Source organism: Capricornis sumatraensis, chromosome 18, assembly GCF_032405125.1.
Source record: "Capricornis sumatraensis isolate serow.1 chromosome 18, serow.2, whole genome shotgun sequence".
NCBI lineage: Eukaryota > Metazoa > Chordata > Mammalia > Artiodactyla > Bovidae > Capricornis > Capricornis sumatraensis.
The window spans coordinates 45,964,354-45,989,793 of record NC_091086.1 but is presented as its reverse complement, the minus strand read 5'-3'; the positions used below and the strand labels follow the sequence as shown (position 1 = coordinate 45,989,793).

The 25,440-nt window shown below is 44.1% G+C and overlaps 2 protein-coding genes across 2 annotated transcripts in view; both read left to right on the top strand.

The window, feature by feature from the left end:
* RAI14 (retinoic acid induced 14) overlaps positions 1-9,568 on the top strand; it is a 112,655-nt gene extending 103,087 nt beyond the window's left edge. Inside the window, exons 16-19 of the mRNA XM_068990523.1 lie at positions 632-2,167; positions 3,341-3,490; positions 6,918-6,983; positions 7,790-9,568. Of these exons, the coding sequence (XP_068846624.1) occupies positions 632-2,167; positions 3,341-3,490; positions 6,918-6,983; positions 7,790-7,867 (1,830 nt within the window). The 3' untranslated portion in view covers positions 7,868-9,568. The remainder of the gene's footprint in view (positions 1-631; positions 2,168-3,340; positions 3,491-6,917; positions 6,984-7,789) is intronic.
* A 9,034-nt stretch (positions 9,569-18,602) lies between these two features.
* TTC23L (tetratricopeptide repeat domain 23 like) overlaps positions 18,603-25,440 on the top strand; it is a 45,459-nt gene continuing 38,621 nt past the window's right edge. Inside the window, exons 1-2 of the mRNA XM_068990746.1 lie at positions 18,603-18,670; positions 23,185-23,365. Coding sequence (XP_068846847.1) covers positions 18,603-18,670; positions 23,185-23,365 — 249 coding nt within the window. The remainder of the gene's footprint in view (positions 18,671-23,184; positions 23,366-25,440) is intronic.

Sequence of the window (25,440 nt, the reverse complement as noted above, 5' to 3'; positions counted from 1 at the left end):
TAATTATGTACTTAGGTAAAGGTAAAGTCGTTCAGTCGTGTCCGACTCTTTGCGACCCCATGGGCTGTAGCCTACCAGGCTCCTCTGTCCATGGGATTTTCCAGGCAATAGTATTGGAGTGGATTGCCATTTCCTTCTCCAGGGGATCTTCCCGACCCAGGGATCGAACCCGGGTCTCCCACATTGTAGACAGACGCTTAACCGTCTGAGCCACCAGGGAAGTCTTTATGGTATATATGACAATAGACAGCTATATGCACACCATATATATGACTAGTCATTCATTTAGTAAAGTCGATCATTTCGCAGATTTAAGAATGTGGTAAGAAGTAGGGCAACTACAATAATATGAGAAACAAAGAAAAATTTGAGTCAGAAGCTCTGCACCCAAAAGAGGTCTTGCATTTTTAAAGTGGCAAATATAATCTGTCCTTCGAGAGCACAGAATAAGCTTAGTGTTGTTAAGTCCGACTCTTGTGTCCCAGACCATATTTTTTCATGGGGCAAGAGGACGTGTGCAGAATGATACTGGCGCTCCCCCATACTCAAGGTTTGGATTTGCTCCCCGATTGCAGCTGCTTGCTCATCTAACCACACCTTTGGTGTCATTTCATTCTTGCCTTCTTTCCAGGCCAAAACACCCAGGGAGGGGGAAGCAGACCTGAGCTTTGACTCTTACCATTCTACTCAAACTGACTTGGCCCCATCCCTGGGCAAACCTAGTGAAAACCCTCCTCTAGACTCCAAACCATCTCCATCTGTCATAACACATTCCTCCAGGAAATCCACTCTCGACAGTGATGTCAGAATCCAGCAACTCCAAGAGGTTTTACATGACTTGCAGAAGAGACTGGAGAGCTCTGAAGCGGAGAGGAAACAGCTGCAGGCCGAGCTCCAGACCAGGAGGACAGAATCAGTGTGCTTAAACAACACCGAGATCTCAGAGAACGGCTCCGACCTCAGTCAGAAACTTAAGGAAACTCAGAGCAAGTACGAGGAAGCTATGAAAGAAGTCCTGAGTGTGCAGAAGCAGATGAAGCTGGGCCTGGTCTCACCAGAAAGCGTGGACACTTACTCACACCTGCATGAGCTGAGGATCACCGAGGAAGAAATGGACGTGCTCAAGCGGGACCTCCAAGGTGCCCTGGAAGAAAGTGAACGAAATAAAGAGAAAGTGAGAGAGTTAGAGGAGAAGCTGGCAGAAAGGGAGAAAGAGGCAGTTATGCAGCCACCAAAGGAGGAGTATGAGGAAATGAAAAGTTCCTATTGCACGGTGATTGAGAATATGAATAAGGAGAAAGCATTTTTGTTTGAGAAATACCAAGAGGCACAAGAAGAAATCACAAAACTGAAAGATACATTGAAAAATCAGATGACCCAGGAGGCGGGTGATGAAGCTGAGGACATGAAAGAGGCCATGAACAGGATGATCGATGAACTCAACAAGCAGGTGAGTGAGCTATCCCAGCTGTACAAAGAGGCCCAGGCAGAGCTGGAGGATTACCGGAAGAGGAAGTCTCTAGAAGATGTCACAGCTGAATATATCCATAAAGCGGAGCATGAGAAGCTGATGCAAGTGACCAACGTATCCAGAGCCAAGGCCGAAGAGGCACTGTCTGAAATGAAGTCTCAGTATTCAAAAGTGCTAAATGAGCTGACCCAGCTCAAACAGATGGTAGACACACAGAAAGAGAACTCTGTCTCCATCACGGAGCATTTGCAAGTGATAACCACTCTGCGGACCACTGCCAAAGAGATGGAGGGAAAAATAAGCAGTCTGAAAGAGCTCCTGGCGAGCAAGGAAGGGGAGGTGGCGAAGCTGGAGAAACAGCTCCTAGAGGAGAAGGCGGCTATGACGGACGCGATGGTGCCCCGGTCTGCCTACGAGAAGCTCCAGTCGTCTTTGGAAAGCGAAGTGAGTGTGTTGGCCTCAAAATTAAGGGATTCCGTGAAAGAGAAAGAGAAGGCCCATTCAGAGGTTGCTCAGATTAGAAGTGAGGTCTTGCAGATGAAAAGGGAAAAGGAAAACATTCAGACTCTCTTGAAATCCAAAGAGCAGGAAGTAAACGAACTTCTGCAAAAATGCCAGCATGCTCAGGAAGAACTTGCAGAAATGAAGAGACATTCCGAGAGCTCCTCCAAACTGGAAGAGGATAAAGACAAGAAGGTTGGTGAGACTGTTGCTATTGAATTTCTAGCTAGCAAACGCTAGCACTTTGAACCTTCATTTACTGAAGTTAGCATTTTTAGCATTTGTTAGCACTAAGCTATTGTGAAAGCGCTAAAGCTCCACACAGGACTCCCATCTGTCCCCAGTGCCACATTAAAAATAGTAGAGTGGACATTTATTTAAAAAGAGAGAGTGAGAAAGCCCTCATCTACTACTTCCCTCACACCAGAGCATTTTCAAATGTGTGGTACATATTTTCCCCTTAAAAATTATTTTACAGAAGCTCTGCCAAGTGTCAGGGACCAGAAGTGAACCCACCAGCTGAGAAGTATTTGTGGTCCATCTTAAACTTCTATTCTGTTGGAATCCAGACAGATTTCCTCTGTCATATGGAAAATCAATTACTGCCAGACTTGATACTACTTCCCTAAACCCAATGAGCTTTCCCTTGAGTCAGTGTAAAAGCCCTCCCTGGTCCTCATTTTCAAAGGTGTGCACTAGGAGAGAAAGGGAGGAATGTGGGGGGCCAGGCAACCCGAGATGGGCTGAGCATGGAGGAAGGCAGAGAGTAAGGGGAGACGTGAAGCATGCTTCTGTGCTTGGATCTGCTCTGCATCCCCAGATGCCCAGTCTCCTGCGTTAGATGTTCTGAATGGCATTCACTAGAGAATTATTTATCTTTTATTCCTTTACTATAATGAATGTTTCCAAAAGAGCTTCCAAAGCCGTGGGGGTGGGGATTGTCTTCACTACAAGGTAGGATATCAGAGATACCCGGGTTCCCAGAACTTATTTCTGATTGCCTATGGCAGCAATAGGGAACAAAGCCTAGCTGGCTCCAAATATAGAATACCTGAAATTCTGTTTTTATTTTATTTTTTAACAGTCCCCCATCTTAAGGGTGAAAGAAGGGAATCCACATAACAGCTGTTGTTATCTTCATGGCCCCAAGCACAGTCTCATTCCGGAGCTCTTGTCTGCAGAGGCATGTTGGTTTCCCTGACTCTTACCTGGTTTTGTTTCATTGTATGGCTTTTCGTTGAAAAATTAAGAAAAGGGATTGCTCCAGGCCCAGAGGCCAGCCAAGGCTGTGTTCCCAGTGGAGAAACAGCTGGCGTTTTGCCTCTGCGGGTGCCTTCTCTCCTGATAAGAGCTTTCCTTTCTCGCTAGATAAATGAGATGTCCAAGGAAGTCACCAAGTTGAAGGAGGCCCTGAACAGCCTCTCACAGCTCTCCTACTCTGCCAGCTCCTCCAAGAGGCAGAGCCAGCAGCTGGAGGCACTGCAGCAGCAGGTCAAACAGCTGCAGAACCAGCTGGCGGTGAGTGGGCCTGTTTCCACTGCTGGCTGGGGGTTGGGGGTGGGGGACAGGTAGGAATGAGCAGAAAGCTGCCCAGCCTAAAGAGTGTCATGCTTCAGTGAGCAATTGACTAAAGACCTTTAGGTGAGGGCCAGAGAGGGAGCTGGTGGGTTTCCCAGTCATTACCTGCAATGAGAATGGGTTCCATGTGTCACTGGGAAGGGAGGAGTCTGCGGGATAGTGGCAGGAGCCTTTTTGTCTTGTTCCCTCTTCCACTCACTTGCTCCCCTTTCTCCGTTTTTCTGCTTCAGTAGTTACTGTCTCTGGCAGCGGCTCGAGATGTTTCTTATTAGGCGGCCAGGATGTCTGGTGGTTGTATATCCACATGTCTGAAGCTGCTTCTTGGCCCCTCTTCTCATTTTACCCAGTAAAGCTCTTTCATGTCTGTACTCGTTTCTGGTGGCTGTTGTAATAGAGCAACAGAAACTTGGTTTAAAACAACACAGATTTATTACTGACAGTCCTGGAGATCATAAGTCCAAAGAAATCAGTTTCACAACAGTAAAGTCAAGGTCTCAGCAGGCTGGTTCCTTCTCAAGGCTCTAGGGGAGAATCTGGTTGTCTTTTCTAACTTCTGGAGGCTGCCTACTTTCCTTGGCTCATGGCCCCTCTCTCATTCCCAGAGCACATCACTCCAGCCTCTGGTTCTGTCCTTCCGTCTCCTCCTTCCACCTTTGACCTTTTTGCCTCCTCTTATAGGACCCTAGTAATCACATTTAAGGTCCACCCAGATAATCAGTATAATCTTTCTTTCCATCTCAGGATCCTTAGTCTAAAAGATCCCTTTTGACTGATAGTTAACATTGATAGATTCTAGGGATTAGGACATGGGCATCTTTGGAGGGCCTCTCAGGTTGAGAGACTGAGAGGCCAGGGTGGTGGGTGGTTCCTCCACATGGATACTGAAGTCAACCAAGCGATGACAGAAGCAGGACCAGAAAGGAAGACAGTGATCAGAAGACAAAGCTATAGAATGTGTAAAGTTTCAGTTGTTGCGTGCTCACTCAGTTGTATTCGACTCTTTGTGACCCTGTGGACTGTAGCCCACCAGGCTCCTCTGTCCATGGGATTTTCCAGGCAAGAGTACTGGAGTGGGATCCATTTCCTCCTCCATCTCCCCCACCAAGGGATTGAACCCAAGTCTCCAGCATCTTCTGCATTGGCAGGCGCATTCTTTACCACTGAGCCATCTGGGAAGCCCTTTAGTTGATGAGGGTATGTGATGTTTTCTACATGAAGATTAGGTTACCCTGGACTGTTGCTGGCTTCCATTTCCATGAACTTGGATTTTGTGATTTCTTCAGTACAGGTCGATGCTTAGTGAATTCAGGTTTCTACAGTCCTTACTCCATCTGGCCACAAAGTTCAAAACCAGCTTTTTTATGTTACCAGCTCTAGCAGTGGAGTAGTAGTCTGGGAAGGAGAAGATGCTCTTGACTGTTTTGCAGGTCATTTTTCTGACCAAGTGGTTATAACAGACTCATAGATAAAGTACTAATGGTTTATATAGTCATTCTTACAATTATCCAACATGCATTTAATGAGCTTCTATGTATCAGTAATGTACCAGGTGTCCATGATATAAAAATGAATAACACACAGTCCCTGCTTTCATGGAATATAATGGCTTACTGTGTACTCAGTGTGGTAAGCATTTGTTTAGAGATGACCAGCATGCTGTGGGTGTAGAAAGGCAATGTGCAGAGCCAATCTGGGTAAGTCTTGGAAGGCTTCCTGCAAGAAGTGATGCTTGTACCAAATCTTAGATGAGTAGGAGGCAGCAAGAATGTGGCATTTAGGGGGCCCATGGTTGCTGTAGCAAGCACAGTTCCAATGAAGTGCAGGAGTGGAGGTGTGGACGGCTGGAGGCTGACTGGTGGAGAAGTGACTAAGGAGCTAGGTGTCTGCAGGAGCTGAAGAGGAACAGTGGGAGGCAGGGGAAGCCTAATGCAGATTTGCTAGAAAGACAGGAGATGGAGGTGGAGGAGTGGGATGCTTTCAACTGAGATCTTGGAGTAATGACTGAGGCAGGGATGTAAGAGTGAGTGGCTGGAAGGAAGAGAGACAGGTCATGAAGGTGAGGTTGAGGGACTGAGAGGCCAGGATGGTGGGTGGTTCATCCATGTCGATACTGTAGTCAGCCAAGCAATGACAGAAGCAGGACCAGAAAGAAAGACAGTGATCAGAAGACAAAGCTATAAATGACGGAGTGCAGGGAACCGAGAGGTGGGAGGAATCAGCACAGAGAGAGCTACCAAGTACACTTCCTAGTGGCATGAACTTCAAAGATCGAGGTTTCCAAGGTTGACCTTGAATGGGAAGGACACCTCATATCTGACATTGATGGGAAGGTGGTAAGAATAGATACTGATGGACTTCAGTTGATTTTTTAAGTGATCCATATGTGATAGTTTCCATTTCTATCAAGAAATGGGAAGAAAGGCCTCTTCTTAGAAGAGTTAAGAGCCGAGTTGAGATCCTTGAAATAGTCACTGAGAGGAACTGGAATAATATCTCAGCGAGAAGAAATAAAAGCATTAACAGCTGTGCTGTGAGGGGCCATTTGAGACTGGGGTCATCCCAGTCTCACCTGTTCACCTCCTCAGTACACTGATAACTAAATCACTGAATTCCCCGGGGATGACATACCACTGGCCACACAGTAGGTAATCAACAACTCTTTTTATAAGATTACATTTTAAAAATTAAATTAATAAATATTTGGTCATTGTAGAAAAGTTGAAAGATTAAAAAAAAAAACAGCTCTGAAGAAGCTACTCTAGATACACCTTGTCTATAATTTAACCACTCAGAGACAGTAACTGCATTTGATGTAGTCCTTGGCCTGTTGTTTACTTTGTGTGAATACATTTGCCTAAGTATGTGTACATATATTTGTTTAAACAAACATGGGGATTATCAACTACTTTTTACAGGAATTTTCTTCTGGAGTTGACATATGCCAAGATATGAAAGACTTTTTTTTCCCCTAAGAATATTGACAAGTGTTCCAAACCACACACCCTATCAAGTCCACAGCAATTTCAGAAACTTCCTGTGCTAGTTGCTGGAAGGAATCACTAGGGTAGCATTTGGCCACAGCCCTCTCCTAGGATTTTTTTGAAGGTCTCCTAAGCCCCTGATGGTGGTTCAGATGGTAAAGAATCTGCCTGCAATGCTGGAGACCTGGGTTCAATCCTTGGGTCAGAAAGATCCCCTGGGGAAGGGAACCTGGAGTAGGGAGTACCTACTCCAGTATTCTTGCCTAGAGAATTCCATGAATAAAGGAGCCTGGCAGGCTCCAGTCCATGGGATCTCAAGAGTCAGACACGACTGAGTGACTCACACACTACAAGCTCTTGAACAATGTCAAATTGTCTCTTTCTAGGAATGCAAGAAACAACACCAGGAAGTGATATCTGTTTACAGGATGCATCTTCTGTACGCTGTGCAGGTATGATATCTGGGGATCCTAAAGAGACACTGCAGCAGGGCTTGTCCAGATCCCCGTCCTGAAACTAAACAGAATGGATGAGAATTTGAGGAGATGGATTTTCAATGGAAAGCTTTTTCAAATACCTTCTGCTTTGCTTTGCATTTTGTGTTGGGAGCCCCTTCCCCTGTTAATGGGGAGCTGCCTCCTTTGGTGACTGCTGAATGAGGAGGTTGCCATTGCACACCCCACCCCACCCCCCACCCAATCAGGAGAAGGAGTCTGGGGGTTACTTTCTGGGCCTGAGGATATTTGCTGAGCCATTGGTGCCGTCGCACTCCTGGGACGGTCAGTGTTCTGAGACTGGCCGGGCTCTCATTTTCTGTTAAGGCCCTTTGTTGAGGGCTCTGCTGGGAGACCCAGCCTCCTTGTCCTCTGGAGCGAAAAGATCAGGGCCCTCACTTTGCCTCAGTTACTCCTGGAAATGTGGGAATGGGTAGGGCTCACATTTCCTGGGAAGATCAAGGAGGACAAATAAGGGCTTCTGCCTGCCAGTCATCTCACTCCCTAGGTGAGGCAGTGCCAGGATTTAGGTTCTAGTGAGTGTCATTTTATTTTAAACCTTTTTGACATTCACTTTTCTACCAAGCATTCAGCCTCCCCTCTGCCCCTATTGTTTTCTGCATTTTGACGTTCCTATGGGACAGCAGCCTCTGTCTTTTATTCATCTCCTTCCTCGCCAGCCCCCCCAACATCCCACGTGAGTTGTGTCCAAGGCATGATATCATAGGTTATTCTAATGAGTGTCTTGTGTTGGAATTTTCTAGGGCCAGATGGATGAAGATGTCCAAAAAGTACTGAAGCAAATCCTTACCATGTGTAAGAATCAGTCCCAGAAGAAGTAAAGTGGATTCCTTGGCAGGACGCTGGCCCCTTGTTGTCCACCCTTGTGTTATATCTGGAGTTGTTGGCAGCCACTGCCATTGTTCTCATTCGTGGTATCACTGTGACCCTTATCATAGAACTTCTTCCCTTTCCAGAGACTTCGGAGGACAGGTCCCTGGAGAAGACTGTCCTCCTTAGAACCGCTGAGAGACTTCAGAGCAGCAGAGGGGAAAGATGCTGTCACCCCCCGCTTGTGACCAGAGCTGGGATCAGTCACGCTCAGGAGTCTGGTCCCTGCGCTGGTAGCGGGGTATCTTCCCCGATACCTGCCTAGCTAAGGGGCTCCATGGCTGCATGACATGATGCCCCACGCAGCCGTGCTTCTGTTCCTACACTTGGGCCGTGCCATTCAGCACAGCAGGGTTCTCTTTACCTTTGGTTTCCTACCCCCCACAACACGATTCAATTTCTAACCAAATTAGTATGACACTAGTTATGCGCTATGTGCTTAAGATCCTTCATCATGATATCCTGTGGATTTAAAAACTTTAATTCCATCTTTTTTCCCATCTGCCTTATATTTCTCACCACCCTGCTTGTCAATCTTACAATCAGATGAGCACTATTAACTTAAATATGAAGTTTAAAAACAAAAGCAAATTGTCCTTAAAAGTTCTTTCTTAAGTGCATAGCTGACATGTTGCAAATTTTCTATGCAAACTTGCCTCCTGCTGTTTGTTATCCACGAAGCTCAGGAAATCCAAACATTTGTGTTTCAACAAGGGACAGTAAACTGTGTGTTTACAGCCAAAAGAAATGCCTCATAGTTTTTAACCTCAATTTTTTAAAAGTGTTTTTTTTTTTCTGTACAATATTTTTATTGGCTCTTAAAGATGTTTTCATATCTAAATCCCTAAGTAAGTGAAATTTACATTAGACTATATTAACAAAGTATTTTTTAGGTAATCATGCTTAAGACTTTATATACATAACTTTTTTCTCCACGTTTTCAGCTATAGCAGAAGGTAGTTATATATTCCACTCAAAATGAGCTGCCACCAACACCCCTAGACTTTCTGCCATTTGTTCTTAGGACTGTAGCACGTCTTTAAATATAGTAAATCCTCTTTAGCCCATTGAATATTTCTGAGTGCCCCAACTCTACCAGCACCTGTAAATTACCTCGAGAAGGACTGTGAGTACCAGTGGGTTTTTCTACTTTGAAACAAAAAATCCTGGTATACGTTACAGTGCCTAGCCGAGGTCTTGGGGGAAAACATCTCTGTTCCCTTTACTTTCAGGTTAAAAATGTTTCTGACTTGCTTGCAGCTTCCTTTATGGCCTTGATCTTATTGAGGGATATAAGCTGAAGACAGAAGTCTCTAATGAATAGAACTGTCAAGTGTAGGCCGGCTCTGACGGGGCTGCCTGCACTCAGAGGCCACTTGGCAGCCCTGTGCTGAATGAGGGCCAACGACAGCGAAGCAGAAATGGCTTTCAAACTTGGTGTTACTTTTCTTAAGTTGTTTATAGTTCAGCAATTTCGAACATGCTCCAAAGAAAAATGTGAAAGGACTTTCTGTCACAGCACTTAAGAAAACACAAAACCACCCCCCCCACCCCCACACAGAAATGCTGCAGAGTGTAAAACTTGAGACATTTTGTAGGACGCCTGACAAAGTGTAGCCTTTTATCTTGTTTCAGGATGCATATTTATTTCAAGTACTCTGGTTAAATACTGAAGTTACATGCTGTAGTTTAGCATTTTGCCTTTGTAATTTACAGAAAAGTATTGCAGAAAATAAACTTTTGTTTCCTTTTGCATTTCTCTCGTTGATTTTGGGCGCCTTCGTTAGCATGCCCTGTAAGGCTTCTGAAGATCAGCTCAGTAGCACTTCAGGGCGACAGTTTTTATACTCTGTGTCGTGTTCAGCAGGTGGCCATTGTCTGCGATCTCTCACGCAACATGTCATACCATTCCCGTCTTCTAGCTCCTGGGACCACCTTGAACTCTGCCCCAATCAGCCACTTTTGGACACTTGCATCACAGTTATTTCATTGAAAATTGCCTCTCAGTTGATCTGCAGTCTCTCTCTCTTTTTTTTTTTTTTTAACTATTTAAAAGCCTCCATTAGATTTTTTTTTCCTCTTCTATTTTGAAAAAGTAGAAAATGTATGCTAAGTCACTTCAGCCCTGTCTGACTCTTTGTGACCCTATGGACTGTAGCCTTCCAGGCTCCTCTGCCCATGGGATTCTCTAGGCAAGAATACTGAAGTGGGTTGCCACACCCTCCTCCAGGGGATCTTCCTGACCCAGGGATTGAACTTGTGTCTCTCCTGTCTCCTGCATTGGCAGGTGTGTTCTTTACCACTAGTACCACCTATGAAGCCTGAAAACATACACATGGTTTATTTTTAAAAAGTCAGATACATTATCCTGTCACATTACAAAGTTAATTCATTCCTGAAAAAAAAAAACCCTGTAGGGTGAAGTCTTCGGAGAAGGCAATGGCAACCCACTCCAGTACTCTTGCCTGGAAAATCCCATGGATGGAGGAGCCTGGTAGGCTGCAGTCCATGGGGTTGCTAAGAGTCGGACACGACTGAGTGACTACACTTTCACTTTTCACTTTCATGCATTGGAGAAGGAAATGGCAACCCACTCCAGTGTTCTTGCCTGGAGAATCCCAGGGATGAGAGAGCCTGGTGGGCTGCCATCTACGGGGTCGCACAGAGTCAGACACGACTGAAGTGACTTAGCAGTAGCAGGGTGAATTCTTGCAGGTTGAAATCATAATTAAAACACCAGATGACAATGAAATGGGTGCAGTTATTTAAGTAGCTCACATTCTTCATAGCACAGTGCAACAAGGCCATCTCCCTTTGCTTACAACACAGTTCTGCTGCCTCTCAGCTCCTGCTGCCAAGGCATACCATAATACTCGACTGAACCCTCGCTCACCTCCTCCCTCTGAAAAGAAAAAGGACAAAAGATACCAATGAAAATAATGTGAAAATATAATGTCTGAGGGCTACTGTTATTTTAAGTTATCAAGTGCATGCTCCCTCAGAAGAGCTTACCTCGACAGAGGCCAACCATTCAACTCAGAAAATAATTTCTTGGGGACACTCAAATGAGGACTTAACCTAGATAAATCCAAACCAGGATTCTTAAATGGAAAGAACTGTCATATGCCAACGGCAGGGTAAGAAAAGAAACAGTCATCCCTCAATGATTCTATATCACAGTATAATTGTAGGATAAATGAGATAAACTGAAAGTAAGTCTCTCCTTCTGATCCTTAGTTGACCTCCCCAGAAGCAACAACTGTTTAGTTTCTTGAATGACTTAGGACAGTCTGTGTCGATATGTATTGGATCTTAATGAACATTTTGGCCACCCCTTTACTTTCCTCTTTAAATATGGAAACTTCATTCATTCTTCAGGACCATACTTTTTCCACCTAAAATATCCAAGATTGTTGTTTGTCAGCACACAAATCTCATCCTTTTTAACTGTTGCATAATGATTCATAGTATAATTGTGCTGTATTTTATTAAACTAGCTCCTCACTGATGGGCATTTAGTCTGCTTCCAGTATTTTGCAGCCCTAAAACTGATGTGATGACTATGTTATGAATAAATGTCTGTACGTATATGTGTGAGCATCGTTTGGGTAATTTTCAAATTGTCTGTTTGCACACTGGCCTCCATCAGGTGATACAGGAATGCAGAGAAGGAAAAAGTAGAATAGCATGTGGATCATCACAGTCAGTGAGAAAGAATGGCCTTTTTCTTCACATGGGTTACATAAGAGTCATCAACTTGATTTTCTTACGTAAACTTTCAGACTGACTGCAAAGCCTTTAATAATTCAACTCACCGATCTTAAGATCAACACATGATGTGCTGTGTGGGGAAAATGCTCCCAAAATATGTTGACACATGACCTTTTGCCATGTGGCATAACTGGAATGCTGGGCGCTGACAGCAGTTGAAACACCACCCAGCCAAGATGGGGGTGATGTAAGGTTTAAAAGGCAGACTGCAAGGCAGAGACTGAGCTGAAAAAAGCAATAGACAGAGGTGTTCATGGGAGCAGTTTCTGTTTACCTGCTCAGGGCAGGGAACTGTCAAGCATTCAGGGAGTGTGTGGCACATTTGTGAACCAAAGGACAAAAGCGCATCGATGACAGTCGCCATAATTGGGCCAACAGGAGCTGGTAGGGAGCAATCGATGTGGGTGGGTTCCAGTAGATGAAAAGACTCCCTTGAGGAGTAAATCCTTAAGAGATGGAGGTGGGTAGAAGGGAAGAGTCATTTCTGCACACTCACTATAAGCCAAGCCCTAAAAATGGGAAGAAACTATTTCAAGAAGGGTGACTGGATGTACCAGATTGTTAGTGGAGAATGTGGAGGGGAGAGAGAGGAGCAAGACACAGTCAAATAATGTAGGATTTAACAAAGGAGAAGGGTAGTAAGAGTTACCTGTGTGTCACCATCAGATGTTTTTAAACCTATACATTTGTGTCAGGTTAAATTGCACCCCACTCCAGTACTCTTGCCTGGAAAATCCCATGGATGGAGGAGCCTGGAAGGCTACAGTCCATGGGGACGCTGAGGGTCGGACATGACTGAGCAACTTCACTTTCACTTTTCACTTTCATGTATTGGAGAAGGAAATGGCAACCCACTCCAGTGTTCTTGCCTGGAGAATCCCAGGGACGGGGGAGCCTGGTGGGCTGCTGTCCATGGGGTCGCACAGAGTGGGACACGACTGAAGCAACTTAGCAGCAGCAGCAAACACACTCTTCATAGGCAGAATAACACCCTCCCAAAGAGGCTCATGTCCCAATTCCTGGGAATTTAAATAGTTTATGTTATATGGCAAAGGAAAATTAAGTTCTCAGATAGAATTAAAGTTGTTAATCAGCTGACCTGATTAGCCTGATACAGAGATTATCCTGGGTTATCTGGGTGAGCCTGCTGTAATCAAAAGGCTCTTATAAAGCAAAGGAAGGAGTCAGAGATTTAAAGATGCTATACTGCTGACTGTCAAGATGGAAGAAGAGCTGAGAACCAAGGAAGGTGGGTGGTTTCTAGTAGCTGGAAAAGGCAAGAAAACAATTCTTGTTGAGAGCCTCTAGCCCAGCCAAAAGGAGGAGATAATAAATTCCTGTCGTTTTAAGCTGCTAAGTTTGTGATGACTCGTTACAGCAGCAAGACTTAACAGAGGCCAGAACCTCCAATAATGGGGAGCTCCTGAAGATGACACAGTTTACTGTTATTGAATATGAGTAATAAGCCAGGCACTCTGCTGGATGCTAAAGGTTCAGTGGTGAATATAAAGCTCCTGCTCACAGGACCTCACATCGGTGGCTCTGTCACCGAGCAGACATTCCATGTTCACTGGATGGGTGGGTAGGTGGAGATTTAGATGGATGAATTGCTTATAAGGCCCTGCATCATGATCTCCTCTTAGGCTGACTCATTCTCCTGTCTCTTCCTCTCATTCTTTCTCCACGTATTTATTTTTGGCTGTGCTGGGTCTTCATTGCTGTGTGCCGGCTTTCTCTAGTTTTGGCAAATGGGGGCTGCTCTCCAGCTGCAGTGCATGGGCTTCTCTTTGTGGTGCCTTCCCTTGTTGCACAGCATGGGCTCTAGGGTGTGTGGGCTCAGTAGCTGTGGCACACAGTTTTAGTGGCATGTGGAATCTTCTTGGACTAGGGATCGAACTGGGTTTCCTCTCCTGTGTCCCTGGCATTGGCAGGCAGATTCCTAACCACTGGACCACCAGGGAAGTCCTCTTTCTCTCATTCTTAGTTGAACCTTTTGTTGTTCCTTGAATCGGTTAAATTTGCTCTGTCCCCAGGCCTTTGCGCTTGCTATTAACATCCTATAATGCTCTTCTTGACATTGGCCTGATTTGCTCCCTTATTTCCTGTGGTCCCTCCTCAATGCCACCTTGTCAGAGAAGTCCTCCTTAACGACCCTGTATAAACCAGCACAGCCCTCCCCAGCTGCCCACATCACTTCCTAGATCCCTTGCAGGGCTTTGTTGTTCTTTGTATAATTTGTTACTTTCATGTAAGGTGGTTCATCCCTTTCCCAAAGCTGGACCCCTTAGCAGAGGCCTGAGACCAGCTAGAAGAAGGTTTTCTCCTAATTCACACAATGCATGCTCAGTCACTTCAGTCATGTCCAACTCTGCAACACCATGGACCGTAGCCAGCCAGGCGCCTCTGTTCATGGGATTCTCCAGGCAAGAATACTGGAGTGGGGTTGCCATTTCCTTCTCCATAATTCACACAAAGTTGCTGCCTATTCCCTAAGCCATCTGCCTTTTTCTAACTTGCAGAGACATCGGTGTTTACTAGCAGCCCTATGTTTTTCTTCACCTGGTAGAACAGAAGCTCCAGGAGAGCAAAATATTCATTGCTTTGCCTGCTGTTGCTTGCCTACGGCTTAAAAAGAGCAGTGTCAGGCACATGGTAGGCATTCAGTAGGTATTCTTCCTTAAGGGATGGACAGATACATGGAGAAACTCTCAAGTAAATGGAGCGCAAACAGCCTCATGTGTGTGACTATGAGACCACAGATGGGACACCAAGGGCACTCAGAAGACAGACATCCAACCCTGCCTTGAGAGGCCGGAAAATGTGTTTTAAGAAATTACACAGTCCATGAGAAAGTCTATTTGGATTTCCTTGTCCTCAAGTTTCACAGTTCCTGGGTTTGGAATAATCTGGAGATGATCACATTTGATTGGGGATTGGAAGACTGTAGAAGGAACCATCTGCACATGGTTGGTTCCTCTATGTGATTTCTGCAATAGCAATGCTTAATCAGGATAAAGAGAGGAACTTTGCGTGAACAGGCTGTATTAATAAAAGCACTGTCCCAGATTACTAGCATTTCAATTCAGAGTCAGTAAACAGAACTGAAGCATAGCTACTATTGAGACAGAAGGGAAAGGGCAGGACACAAATGCTTGATGATGGAGTGAGGCTGCTGGGATGCAATAAAGACCAGCTGAAACCAAGGTGGCTTTAAGAGTAGCCGGGTCATTGATCTTTAGCTCATTATACCTTCATTGTAATACTAGAAATCACTCCCCTTATGCCATGCCAGTTCCGACGTGGGCCATAAAAGGCCCAACAGTGGGCAGTGGCCCAGTTCCTGGGAAATCCCTATACTGGTGGCTCAGATGGTAAAGAATCTGCCTGCAATGCAGGAGACCCAGGTTGGGAAGATCCCCTGGAGAAGGGAATGGCAACACACTTTAGAGTTCTTGCCTGGGATATCCCATGGACTGAGGAGCCTGGTGGGCTACAGTCCATGAGATCACAAAGAGACATGACTGAACGACCAACACTTCCGGAAATAGCAAGATTCCTCCCTATGAAATTACTTAGACCATAAAATCCTATGGCCCCGTGCCCTGAGGTCGCTCTCACTGAGCTGACTGCATTCTACCTATGGAAGGTGTATCTCTCTAAATAAATTTGCTTTCCCTTTACTGTGGCTTGCTCTTGGATTCTCTCTTGCACTAAGCCAAGAACCCTTGCTTGGCCATCCATCCTAAGGATTCCTGCAGACTCCAGGACGTGGTGATATTCCCCTCTTCTGCAGCTCCATAACTAAGCTTACATTTGTAGCCAAGGTTGAAATGCAAGGAAAGAAAAAAAGTCACAGGTTTAGAATTCTAAGAGTCTTCAAGTTCTTTTCATCTGATTTCTAATTTTACAGATGAGGGCAACGTGCTTCTGGTTAGAACTAATTAAACGGAGATGGCACCAGAGTGTTGGCTTTAGGAACGAGAATTCAGTGGCTGTTCCAGCACCTCACTTCCCAAGAGGACCAGCAAAGCAAGTGTTAAGGAAAGAGAAGGTATATTACTCTTGGAAACAATCTCATAGGCACTTCCAACAATGACAGAACATTAAAACTCTTCAACGAAGACCAACTTGTAACAAGGGCAAGGGAGATGTGTCAGAGAACAGGAAACAAGTTCTTCCTTTTTATCCTCACACATGTTAAATATTATTCATAGAATCACAAAAATCTCTGGTTTACCCTCACAGAATCCTGGAACTGGAAGGGGTTTTAGAAAGCAAGTGGTGAAAATACTCTCACAGTAGAGGCGAGAAAATCGAGCCCCCTAGACTATGACCTACCCCAGGGCACAAAGTCCGAAGCAGAACTCTGCCATTTCAAAGCCCAGACCAGTGCTCTCATCGTAGTTTCATGCTGAGGATTCTTTTAGGAAACAGAATAAAGCAGGTGGGATCTTTCTGAAAATCTGGCTCAGGAGCTTGAGGGTAGAGATTTAAGCTTGAATAGGTCATCCAGGTTTAAACTTCTGGGATATTAAAGGAAACTCACTTAAACAGCTCCTCCAACCTAACTCCAGAAAGGCTATCTTGGCAGTCCTGGAGCAGCAGCTATTAAACTTCAACCAAGGAACTGGAAAGAACAAACACTAAACGTAAACACCACCTGTCAAGTTCTTGGTAAATATTTTCCCTCTACTGAGCTTGCTCTTTGACTTGTCATAGGCCCCTAACTCATTGTGGGGTTGATGACAACTCCTTAAACACAAGGCTACTTGAGCCAGTGCCATTTATTTGTGTATTGACCACAACTGCCCCTTCACCTGGCAGATCTAAATGATTGTTTTCACTGTGTGTCTTTCAGGCCACTGAAGGTGGGTAGGATAAAGCTACATGGTGTATAACTGCGCTATGTAGTGTTTGCCAAGTGTGCCCTGTACCCTGGAAAATATTCTCTGAACTGCCAATCATTAGCAAAACTAGTGGACCATTTCTTAAGCAACAGACTCCCTACACTCCGCTCCCCTACTCACGTGTAGCGCGAATTTTACCAGGAGAGGCAACACAGACGGTGCCAGCACCGTCAATAGTTCTGAGGCTTTCCTCCCCGTGCCTGAGACAGAACACCCGGGGAACTGCGGAGTGCAGGGAGCGCGGAAGGCGCAGGGTGTCGCCGAATACAGCCTGGGTACATCTCAGCTTTAAATAAGGTCGTGGAGCCCGAGGCCCCATTCCATCCTTCGATGGGATTTATCGCCTCTTTCCGGGCCTTCATCTCCGAGAGATAAAGTCAAATTGAGAAAAACAATAGTAGGCGGTAGAGCTGCAGGAGAGGGACGTGTCAGGACGAGACTCTGGACTCCCTCGTCTCGCCTGAGAGGACCGGAAAGCCTCCGCGGCGGCAACAGCTGTAGTTGGCTGGGGCAGCCCGGGATTCCGCAGGACCGGAAGTGTCCGCGTCGCCATGGCTACAGGCGCGGACGCTAAACGCCGCCTGCTGCATTCCGTTCCTATGGTAACACCATTGTCTCCTGAGCCAAAACCCCGGCTGCGAACGCGGAAGGCAGAGCTAGCTGAGCGTCTCGCTTCCGCAAAGCAACCTGTGGCGCCTTGAACGAGGTCCGCAGAGGCCAGTACACCGAAGCGCCCCGCGGAAGTCGAGCAGAGGGTGCCAGGAAGGCTAGTTCCTTGCCTTCTGCCCTCCGCCAGGTACCCAGCGACGCTTGCCTCTCGGCCGCCCTCGCCCTCTCTTCCGGCCAGGGCCTCTGCGGCCGGTGCACCGCTGACAAGAAGCCAGGGGGAACCTCCGACGGCGCTTGAAATGTGGTGTTCAGGTTTACGAAGATGAGACAACTGTAGAAAAGAAGAAAGCGATTTGCACTGGAGAGGGGCCAGAATTTGGTGTTACAGTTCAGGGCCATGGGAAACCTCACAGGAACAGAATTTAGGAGATTGAGAAGTCAGAACCTCTCCCCCTGGTCCGCAGTTTATATATATATACATATATATATATATGTGTGTGTATATATATATATATTTATGGGTGTGTGTGTCTATGTTTGGACCTCTCCCCCTGGCAACAGTTTTGATTGAACCTGGACCCTCTGCTTTGGCAGTGTGGAGCCACTGGACCACCAGGGAAGTCACCGGCTACAGTTTTGAAAGTAGAGAATAGAAAGACAAATTAGTGAATCTTCCCTTTTCGTCTTTGGGTGCAGCCTTAGATAGAGACCTATTCAGGGCTCAGGTGGGAATGAGTGACTTTCTGCAGGGTGAAATTAGGAGAGACTTGGTGGGTGCTAATGTTCATAAATAATTGCATTCCGTTTGGATTGGATTGAAGTAACGGGGATAGCCACGAGCGTTCAATTTAGAAAATAATATAAATCATTTTTTTCTTTTTTTGCCATCAGTTTTCACTATTTCCTCCATCAGTTAATGACAGCAATCAAAATAGATGCATGTGTTTTAGCTCCTTAACTAGGATCACCTAAACAGTGAGACGTCTCTAGGGACATGAAGAATTAACACATTGTTTGTTAGTATGTTAGTCGTGAGAGCTGATCATCTGCAAAAACAATATCTGACTTGAGTAGGAGATCACAGTTTCCATGATTCAGGAGATGTAAATATGTTGGCTTAAGGGGTAAGAAAGGTCAGAGATTTGGGAGGTAATGTGGAGTAAAAGTTAAACAATAGAAATTTAACTCAGGGATTCAATTTGGCAAATGTCTTTAATTTCTGCTTTCCAGGTCCACCATTCATGAGTGTGTGTGTAGTCTATTTGTGGATTTAAGATGGGTTATATATTTGGGCAGTTTCAGTTTAATGCTAATAGCATCCAACAGAGGGAAAATAGAACAGACTTCTAAGTGTTTTCTTCCAAAGCTAACCTCACACGTGATTCTTCGTAGGAAGAAGATGCGAGCCAGCCCCATCCGCATCCCAACTGTCACCAGTGACACCGACTGGGACTTCTGCTTCCATCTGTAAGTGCCACAGAGTCTTAGCATCACTTTCCACTGGCCTGATACACTGGGACCTTCACTTTTTTTAAAATATGAAAAGATTTTGTTTTTCAGTGTTTACATTTTATGTTCTTTAAAAGTGTGTTCAAATTTGGTAGACTTTTTTATTACATTTTTTTACTTTGTATTGAAGTATAGCTAATTAACAAGGCTATGATAGTTTCAGGTGGACAGTGAAGGGACTCATCCATACATATACATGTATCCATTCTCCCCTAAACTCAATTCTTCTCCCATTCAGACTGCCACATAACACTGAGCAGAGTTCCCTGTGGGACCTCCACCTAAGGCCAGTCTTGGTGAGAAGTTTTGCATGCATGTTATAGGGAAGATTGAGATTCTGTGTTGTTTTCTAATAACAGTTCCGCTATAATGCCCATTTGTACTTAGGCAACCTATACAAGGGTTTCCCTGGTGGCTCAGTGGTAGAGAACCTGCCTGCCAATGCAGGAGTTGTGAGTTCAATCCCTGGTTTGGGAAGATTCCCTGGAGAAGGAAATGGCAATGCACCCCAATATTCTTGCCTGGGATATCCCAGGGACAGAGGAGCCTAGCAGGCTACAGTCCATGGGGTCACAAAGAGTTGGAGAAGACTTAGTTGGAACACACACACATGCAACCTATGCAAGATGGAAAAGGAATGTTTTTTCCTAATTTAAGGGAGGTTTCAACTCTTTTTTTTTTTTTACAAAGATAATTTTAACAAGATTGATAAAGTCATGGAGAATTAAAAAGTTAATGAGCAAATTGAAATTGTTTCATGAAATAGTCTCTGTTGTGTCCAACTCTTTGTGACTGCATGGACTGTAGCCCACCAGGCTTCTTTGTCCCTGGGATTCTTCAGAAAAGAATTCTGGAGTGAGTAGCTATTCTCTTCTCTAGGGGATTGTCCCAACTCAGGGATGGAACCCAGGTGTCCCACATTTCAGGCAGAGTCTTTGCTGTCTGAGCCATCAGGGAAGCCCTTCATGAAATAAACAATAAGTAAATTAAAAATTTTACACATAGCAACTAATACTTATTGAGCAAATACTATGTGCCAGGCACTGTTCTAGGTACTTATATATACTAACTCAATTAATTTCTCCAACAACTCTGTGAGGGAGGTACTGTAATTACCCCATTTTTTAGATGACGAGTATAAATTAAAGAAAGGTTGGGCAGTTTGCCCAAAATCATATAGCTAGTAAGTGCTGTTCAAACCGGGTAGTCTGACTTCAGAGTCTGTTCTTTAACCACTTCTCTATACTAGGGCTTTTCAACCTTGACACTGTTGACATTTTGGATTAGATAATTATTTGTTGTGGGGCTGTCCTGTGCATTGTAACATCCTTGGCCTCTACCTATGAGATGTCAGTAGCTCCGCCCCCATTGTGACAAGCGAAGTAATCTCCTGACATTGCCAAATATCCCCTGGGAGCAATATCATCGTTGGTTGAGAACCATTGCTCTATACCGATGCTATCAAGTAGAAATATAATGCTAGCCAAAAATCTAATATTAAATTTTAAGTAGCCATATTAAAAAATAAAAAGAAATAGGTAAATGTAAATACTATATATCGATATATACGTAATATTATATAAAATAATTAATGAAATATTTTTCTTCATATTAAGTCTTTGAAATTCAGTGTGTATTTTACACTGCAGCAGATGTCAGTTCAGGCCAGCTACATTTCATGTGCTTAACAGCCAAGTGTGTCTAGTGGTTAACATGTTAGTGTAATTCATTCTGTACCATCTTATAAAATATTTTAAGGATTATATAACTATAAAAATTGAAGTTAAAAATGTAGAGTTCAGGAATTTTTATGGTGTTCTAGTGGTTAAGAATCTGCGTTTCAGTGCAGGGGAAATGGGTTCAAATCCTGGTCGGGAAACTAAGATTCCACATTCCCCATGGAGCAACTGAGCCCACTCATCACAACTTGAGAGTTTATGCACCAAAATGAAAGATCCTGCATGATGCAGTGAAGAACCTGCATGCTTCAACTAAGACCCAATGTAGCCGAATAAATAATAAAATTAGTATTTTTTAGAAAAAGAAAAAATGTTGAGTACATAGTAGAGTATCTTGGAAATAGTCAGATAATTCATATCTAATTTTACTAGTAAGAATTCACATTTATGATGGCAATATATAGAATAAGTTAGAAGCTGAGCAGGGCAGATCATTCATTTAACTTTTTTTTTTTTTTAATATTTTTGGTCATGCAGCACATGGAATCTTAGTTCCCAGACCAGGAATCAAACCTGCATTCTTTGCTTTGGAAGTGCAGAGCCTTACCCACTGGACCACCAGGGAAATCCCTGGCCTAATCTTTTTATTCTGACTATCCTTTGAGATATCTATCTGGTCAGTATTCTCCAGGTATCTTTCTTACCTTTCACAGCAACAAGTTCAAAGCTAGTTCAGGGCTTTGCAGTCTCAAGTTATTTATCAAGACTTGAATATTTCTTCTTCCTTTGAGGCCCTGCTATTAAAGCTTGGGCTTATTTTGGGCTTGTTTTTCATATCAAAAGTTAATAATATTTTTGGTGACCCCAATAGGTTGAACTTCTGCTCCAGGTATATGAAATATACAGCCTAAGCAAGGTCTTCTGTTGAGGGACTAAGTTTTCTTTCTGTGAGTTTCTTGAGTTAGGCTCTCTTGCCACAGATTTCCTCTATCATCAGTCTTTTTCAGGCATCTTGAAGACCTTACACTTCCTTTTTCCAGTCATTTGTTCATCATTAAACAAGCAGTTATTTTTTCCTGCTGTGACCCAGATATCAGGGTTTCTTAGAAACAAATGAGACTCAGTCCCAGCCCAGGTGATTTTACTTACTAGGAAGCAAAGAAGACTCAGAAACAAAACAAATTTTGAAAAAGACTGTAGTGTGAGTCGAAGTTGGAGGAAACTTTGGCAAGCCTGTAGAGGGTGTTTGTACCACTACTCCAGTGCAGTACTTCCAGCAGAGGTGACACTCCATTTGGGTCTTGGAGGAGTATGGAATTCACCAGGCAGAGATCAGGCAAGTTTAACTCCTATTTCCCAATTTCATGGCTCCGCCAGGCTTCTCTCCCTTTTCCATTGAGTTTTTCCACATCGTCTGAAAGCACACTGCTGTTTGTGGACTGAGCGCAGTCCTGCCAGGGCCTGGGCCTGGGCCTAAAGAAATGTTGCTGCCCTGTCCACATGGTTTACCCACATGCCTAAATAAATATAGATTATTTAGAACAGAACTCTGGATGGATATTAACATGTCATTTATTTGAACCTGGTGTAAAAGGTTACATTTGACATTTATTTTCCTTCTAAATTTTCTCCTTCTTGTATTCTTACAGCAAGCATTCATTACTTATCTAATTAGTGGAAAAGGAAGGTAAAATTTATTTTGAAAACTATGCAATTGTTGAGCTTTTAAAAACTATCATGATTACAAAGGTGATTCTTTGGGGAAACTTACTTATAATTAAAATTTCTGCTGTTCCTCTTAAGATCTTAGAATTCTATTTCTTCTGGATCACTTTATGATTTTTCTGGTAGAGTTAGGATATGGTTATTTCTTTTGTTAACATAGATTCACTCTTTGGACTTTATCACATCAATTACCCATTCATAATTCTGTTTAGCACTGAAATCTGAGATTTATGTTGTCTGTGTGTATACATGTGTGTATATGTGTGTATGTGTGTATGTGTGTGTAAGCGGGTGGGATAGGGGTGCTGGGGAAGAGGAAGAAGATTTTTCAACCCACTCAGCTCTTTTTCCAACACATTTTTGGTTTATTTTTTTTTCCCCTAATAATTGAAAAGGTCATTTCTCTCCTGAATCTGCAATTGACCCAGTGTGTGTTCCCCTCCCTTCTTGGTAAGACCACATCCTCTTTAGTTAGGGTTTATATTGAAGCTTTTAAGAAATTTTAAAGAGGACATGTGAAGTTCCAACCTCAAAATGTTAGTTCCCTTTACCTTATTTCACTGTGTCCATTTTTGCCCCTGGTTTGGATCAGAATTTAGAACACTAGGAATCTTGGAGATCTTCCAATTCAACATCCTGAAGTCATGGAGCTCATAAAATAATAATAGCTAATGTTAAAAGAGCACTTACTAAATAGCAGGCACTGTGCTAAGTGATTTATGAGTATTACCTGACTTAATCCCATAACCTCATCAGGTGAATGTTCATATTGACTTCATTTTACAGAGAAACAGATTAATGGCTTACTTAAGGTCTTATGGTTGGTAAGCCGCAGAGTTGCAGCTGAGTGGGTAGTTCAACAAATCTGTCTCATGTGAACCACTACATTGCTGTTCTAATTCTGGGTTTTGCAGGTGACATGAGTTTGCTACCTGGCTTTATTCTTCAGGTCTGTTTTAAAGATCATATCCCCAGCCCCCAGTTGGGAGGGCTCTGTCCTTCAGTGCCACCTTGTTTGAGATATGCAAAGGTCAAACCTCACTCCATGTCCCTCTCTGGTACCCACAGGTCCCAGCAGACGAAGATCCCAGAACATCAGCGAATAGATGAGTCATCTCCCACTAGTGGATCTGAAGAGAGTGAGGAAGACACCAAAGTCGAGGAGAAGGTCATAGACCGTATGTCTCCTCCCAGGGAGAAACTGGCCCAATCCCAGAAGAAAATAGCTCAGCTGATTAAGGGGAAAAAGGTAAAATAAAAAACCACAAGGTTTTCCATTTTCAAATATATATGTCCATGATTAGAGAAACTCTTCCTTAACTTCAGACTGAAGGCCATGAAGTGAAGGAAGGTGTTAATATTTCTTTGTAAGTGGGAGAAAACAGAGCAGAGCATAGTGGGTAGCCAGCCCACCTTCCAGTTCCACACATGGGTCACTAAATACTTCCTTGGAGTATTTGTGCTCCTGGCTTTAAACTGAAAATTGATGTTGGATCTTTCTGTTGCTGTGTCGTTCTTTTAATTAACAAACAGTTTTTTATTTCTCCTGAAAGGTTTCAGGATAATACCTTTTGGGCAACAAGAAGTCCAGGATAGTGAGGCAAGAGACTGAGAACAAGGGTAGCCAGGTGCAGTCTCGGCTCAGGCCTAGCAAGGATATGGTAAGATGCCTGTGGTTACAGTGGAATCCTAAGTAAACCAAAGGACAGGAAGTGGGTGGTAGCAGCAGAGGTCAGGGAGGCCAGGTATCCATTTCCAAGAGCAAAGCCAGGACTTGGGAACTGGGACCTCAGAGCAAGTGTTTAGCAGGAGTGTTCAAAGTCCAGGAACAGGAGACAGCCTGTCAGTGACCCTCATGATTAACACACAGGCACCAGCCTGCTCCCAGAGCGTTATTTATCAACAAAGAATTCTTATGCTGACGTACTGACTTCCTAGCCATTCCCGGACAAGGGAAAGGGTGATCTTAAAGTACTTGTGTGAAAGTCTGCAGATGGCTTAGGAAAGGCTGAGAGAGGCACCTCAGAGGACAACAGAAGTTGATACTTCCCTGGATGGATATATCTGTAAATTTACCTGTGTAAACTACCCAGAAACTTGGAAAGGACCATCATCCTGACCCATTAGTATTTCATGAGCCTAGGCTAGAATGATCAGTTCTAGAAAGACAAGTACCGACTGCCGCAGAATGCAAGTGTGAGCTTCTAAGATTTGACAGCTCCTTGACCACTTTGGATAATGACAGGGACTGAGATTTAGGAGTTAAATCTAGCCCACCCCAGTTCTCACCGCCCTGAAGGACAGGAGGATTGGCGGTGGCAGAGGCAATGCTGGGCTGACCTCTGGAGCCCATACTGGTTATCTCTGTGCCCAGGACAGGAAGTGTGGGGATGGATGAACACACAACGTCCAGAGCCAGGAAAGGACTCAAGGCCTTGGACTCTCATTCTAGGCATTTATCATGGTATTATGCTTCCTCCTCAGAATAGAACTTAGTATTTACTGTGCGGTTAGCCCATAAAGAACACTCACATGTTCTGACCGAATGGCTGTTTTTAAAGCCTGAAGGGAAATGTCCCTCTTAAATTGTTTGCTTCTGTGTGTTTGAGCTCAGAGGGATGAAGCCTAAAGTGTAGAAGGATGTGTGTTATTCTGTAAGGGGGTTACAGTCAGAAAATACAGAACAGATTCGGATCCTTTTGATATTGACTCACTTTCCTCTAGAGTAATTCTGTAAGGTGAGTGGTATAGATCCCTAAGTAGAAAAGGAAGCTGGGACGCAGGGTGTTCTTGCCTGAAACCTCACAGTCAGTAAATGTCAGAACCAGGATCAAAATTCCAGGCTTCCTAAAGTGCTGTTCCATCTCACCAGGAAATAAATGCCTGACTTTGTCAATCACTGCAGCTACCTGGTGACTGTGTATGTAAAGTTACTGACATCTATGCGTTAAAGATGTAATTCTTTGAATTCTTAAGAGAGCTCTGCCCATCAGTTCTACAGGGCCAGGGACTCTTTCCCCACCCCATCCTTATCTTTGCCAGTAGAGAGATGATTTATTCAGCAAGTACTGAATGAGTGGCCTCCTCTGTGCATGGAGCATACAGAAGTGAACTTGAGGAATAAACTGTTCTTGAGGAGCGTATTTTATATTTGGGGAGACAGATCATAGACAAAAAAATTTTAGTTAATGGAATATCAGAGAGATAAATGCCATGAAGAAAAAAAATTAAAATTGGCAATGGGGTATAGTAAGTGATGGGGTGAGAGGCTGTTTTATTAAAGTGACCAAGGAAGGCCTCTCTGAGGTCAGCAAAATGAAAATG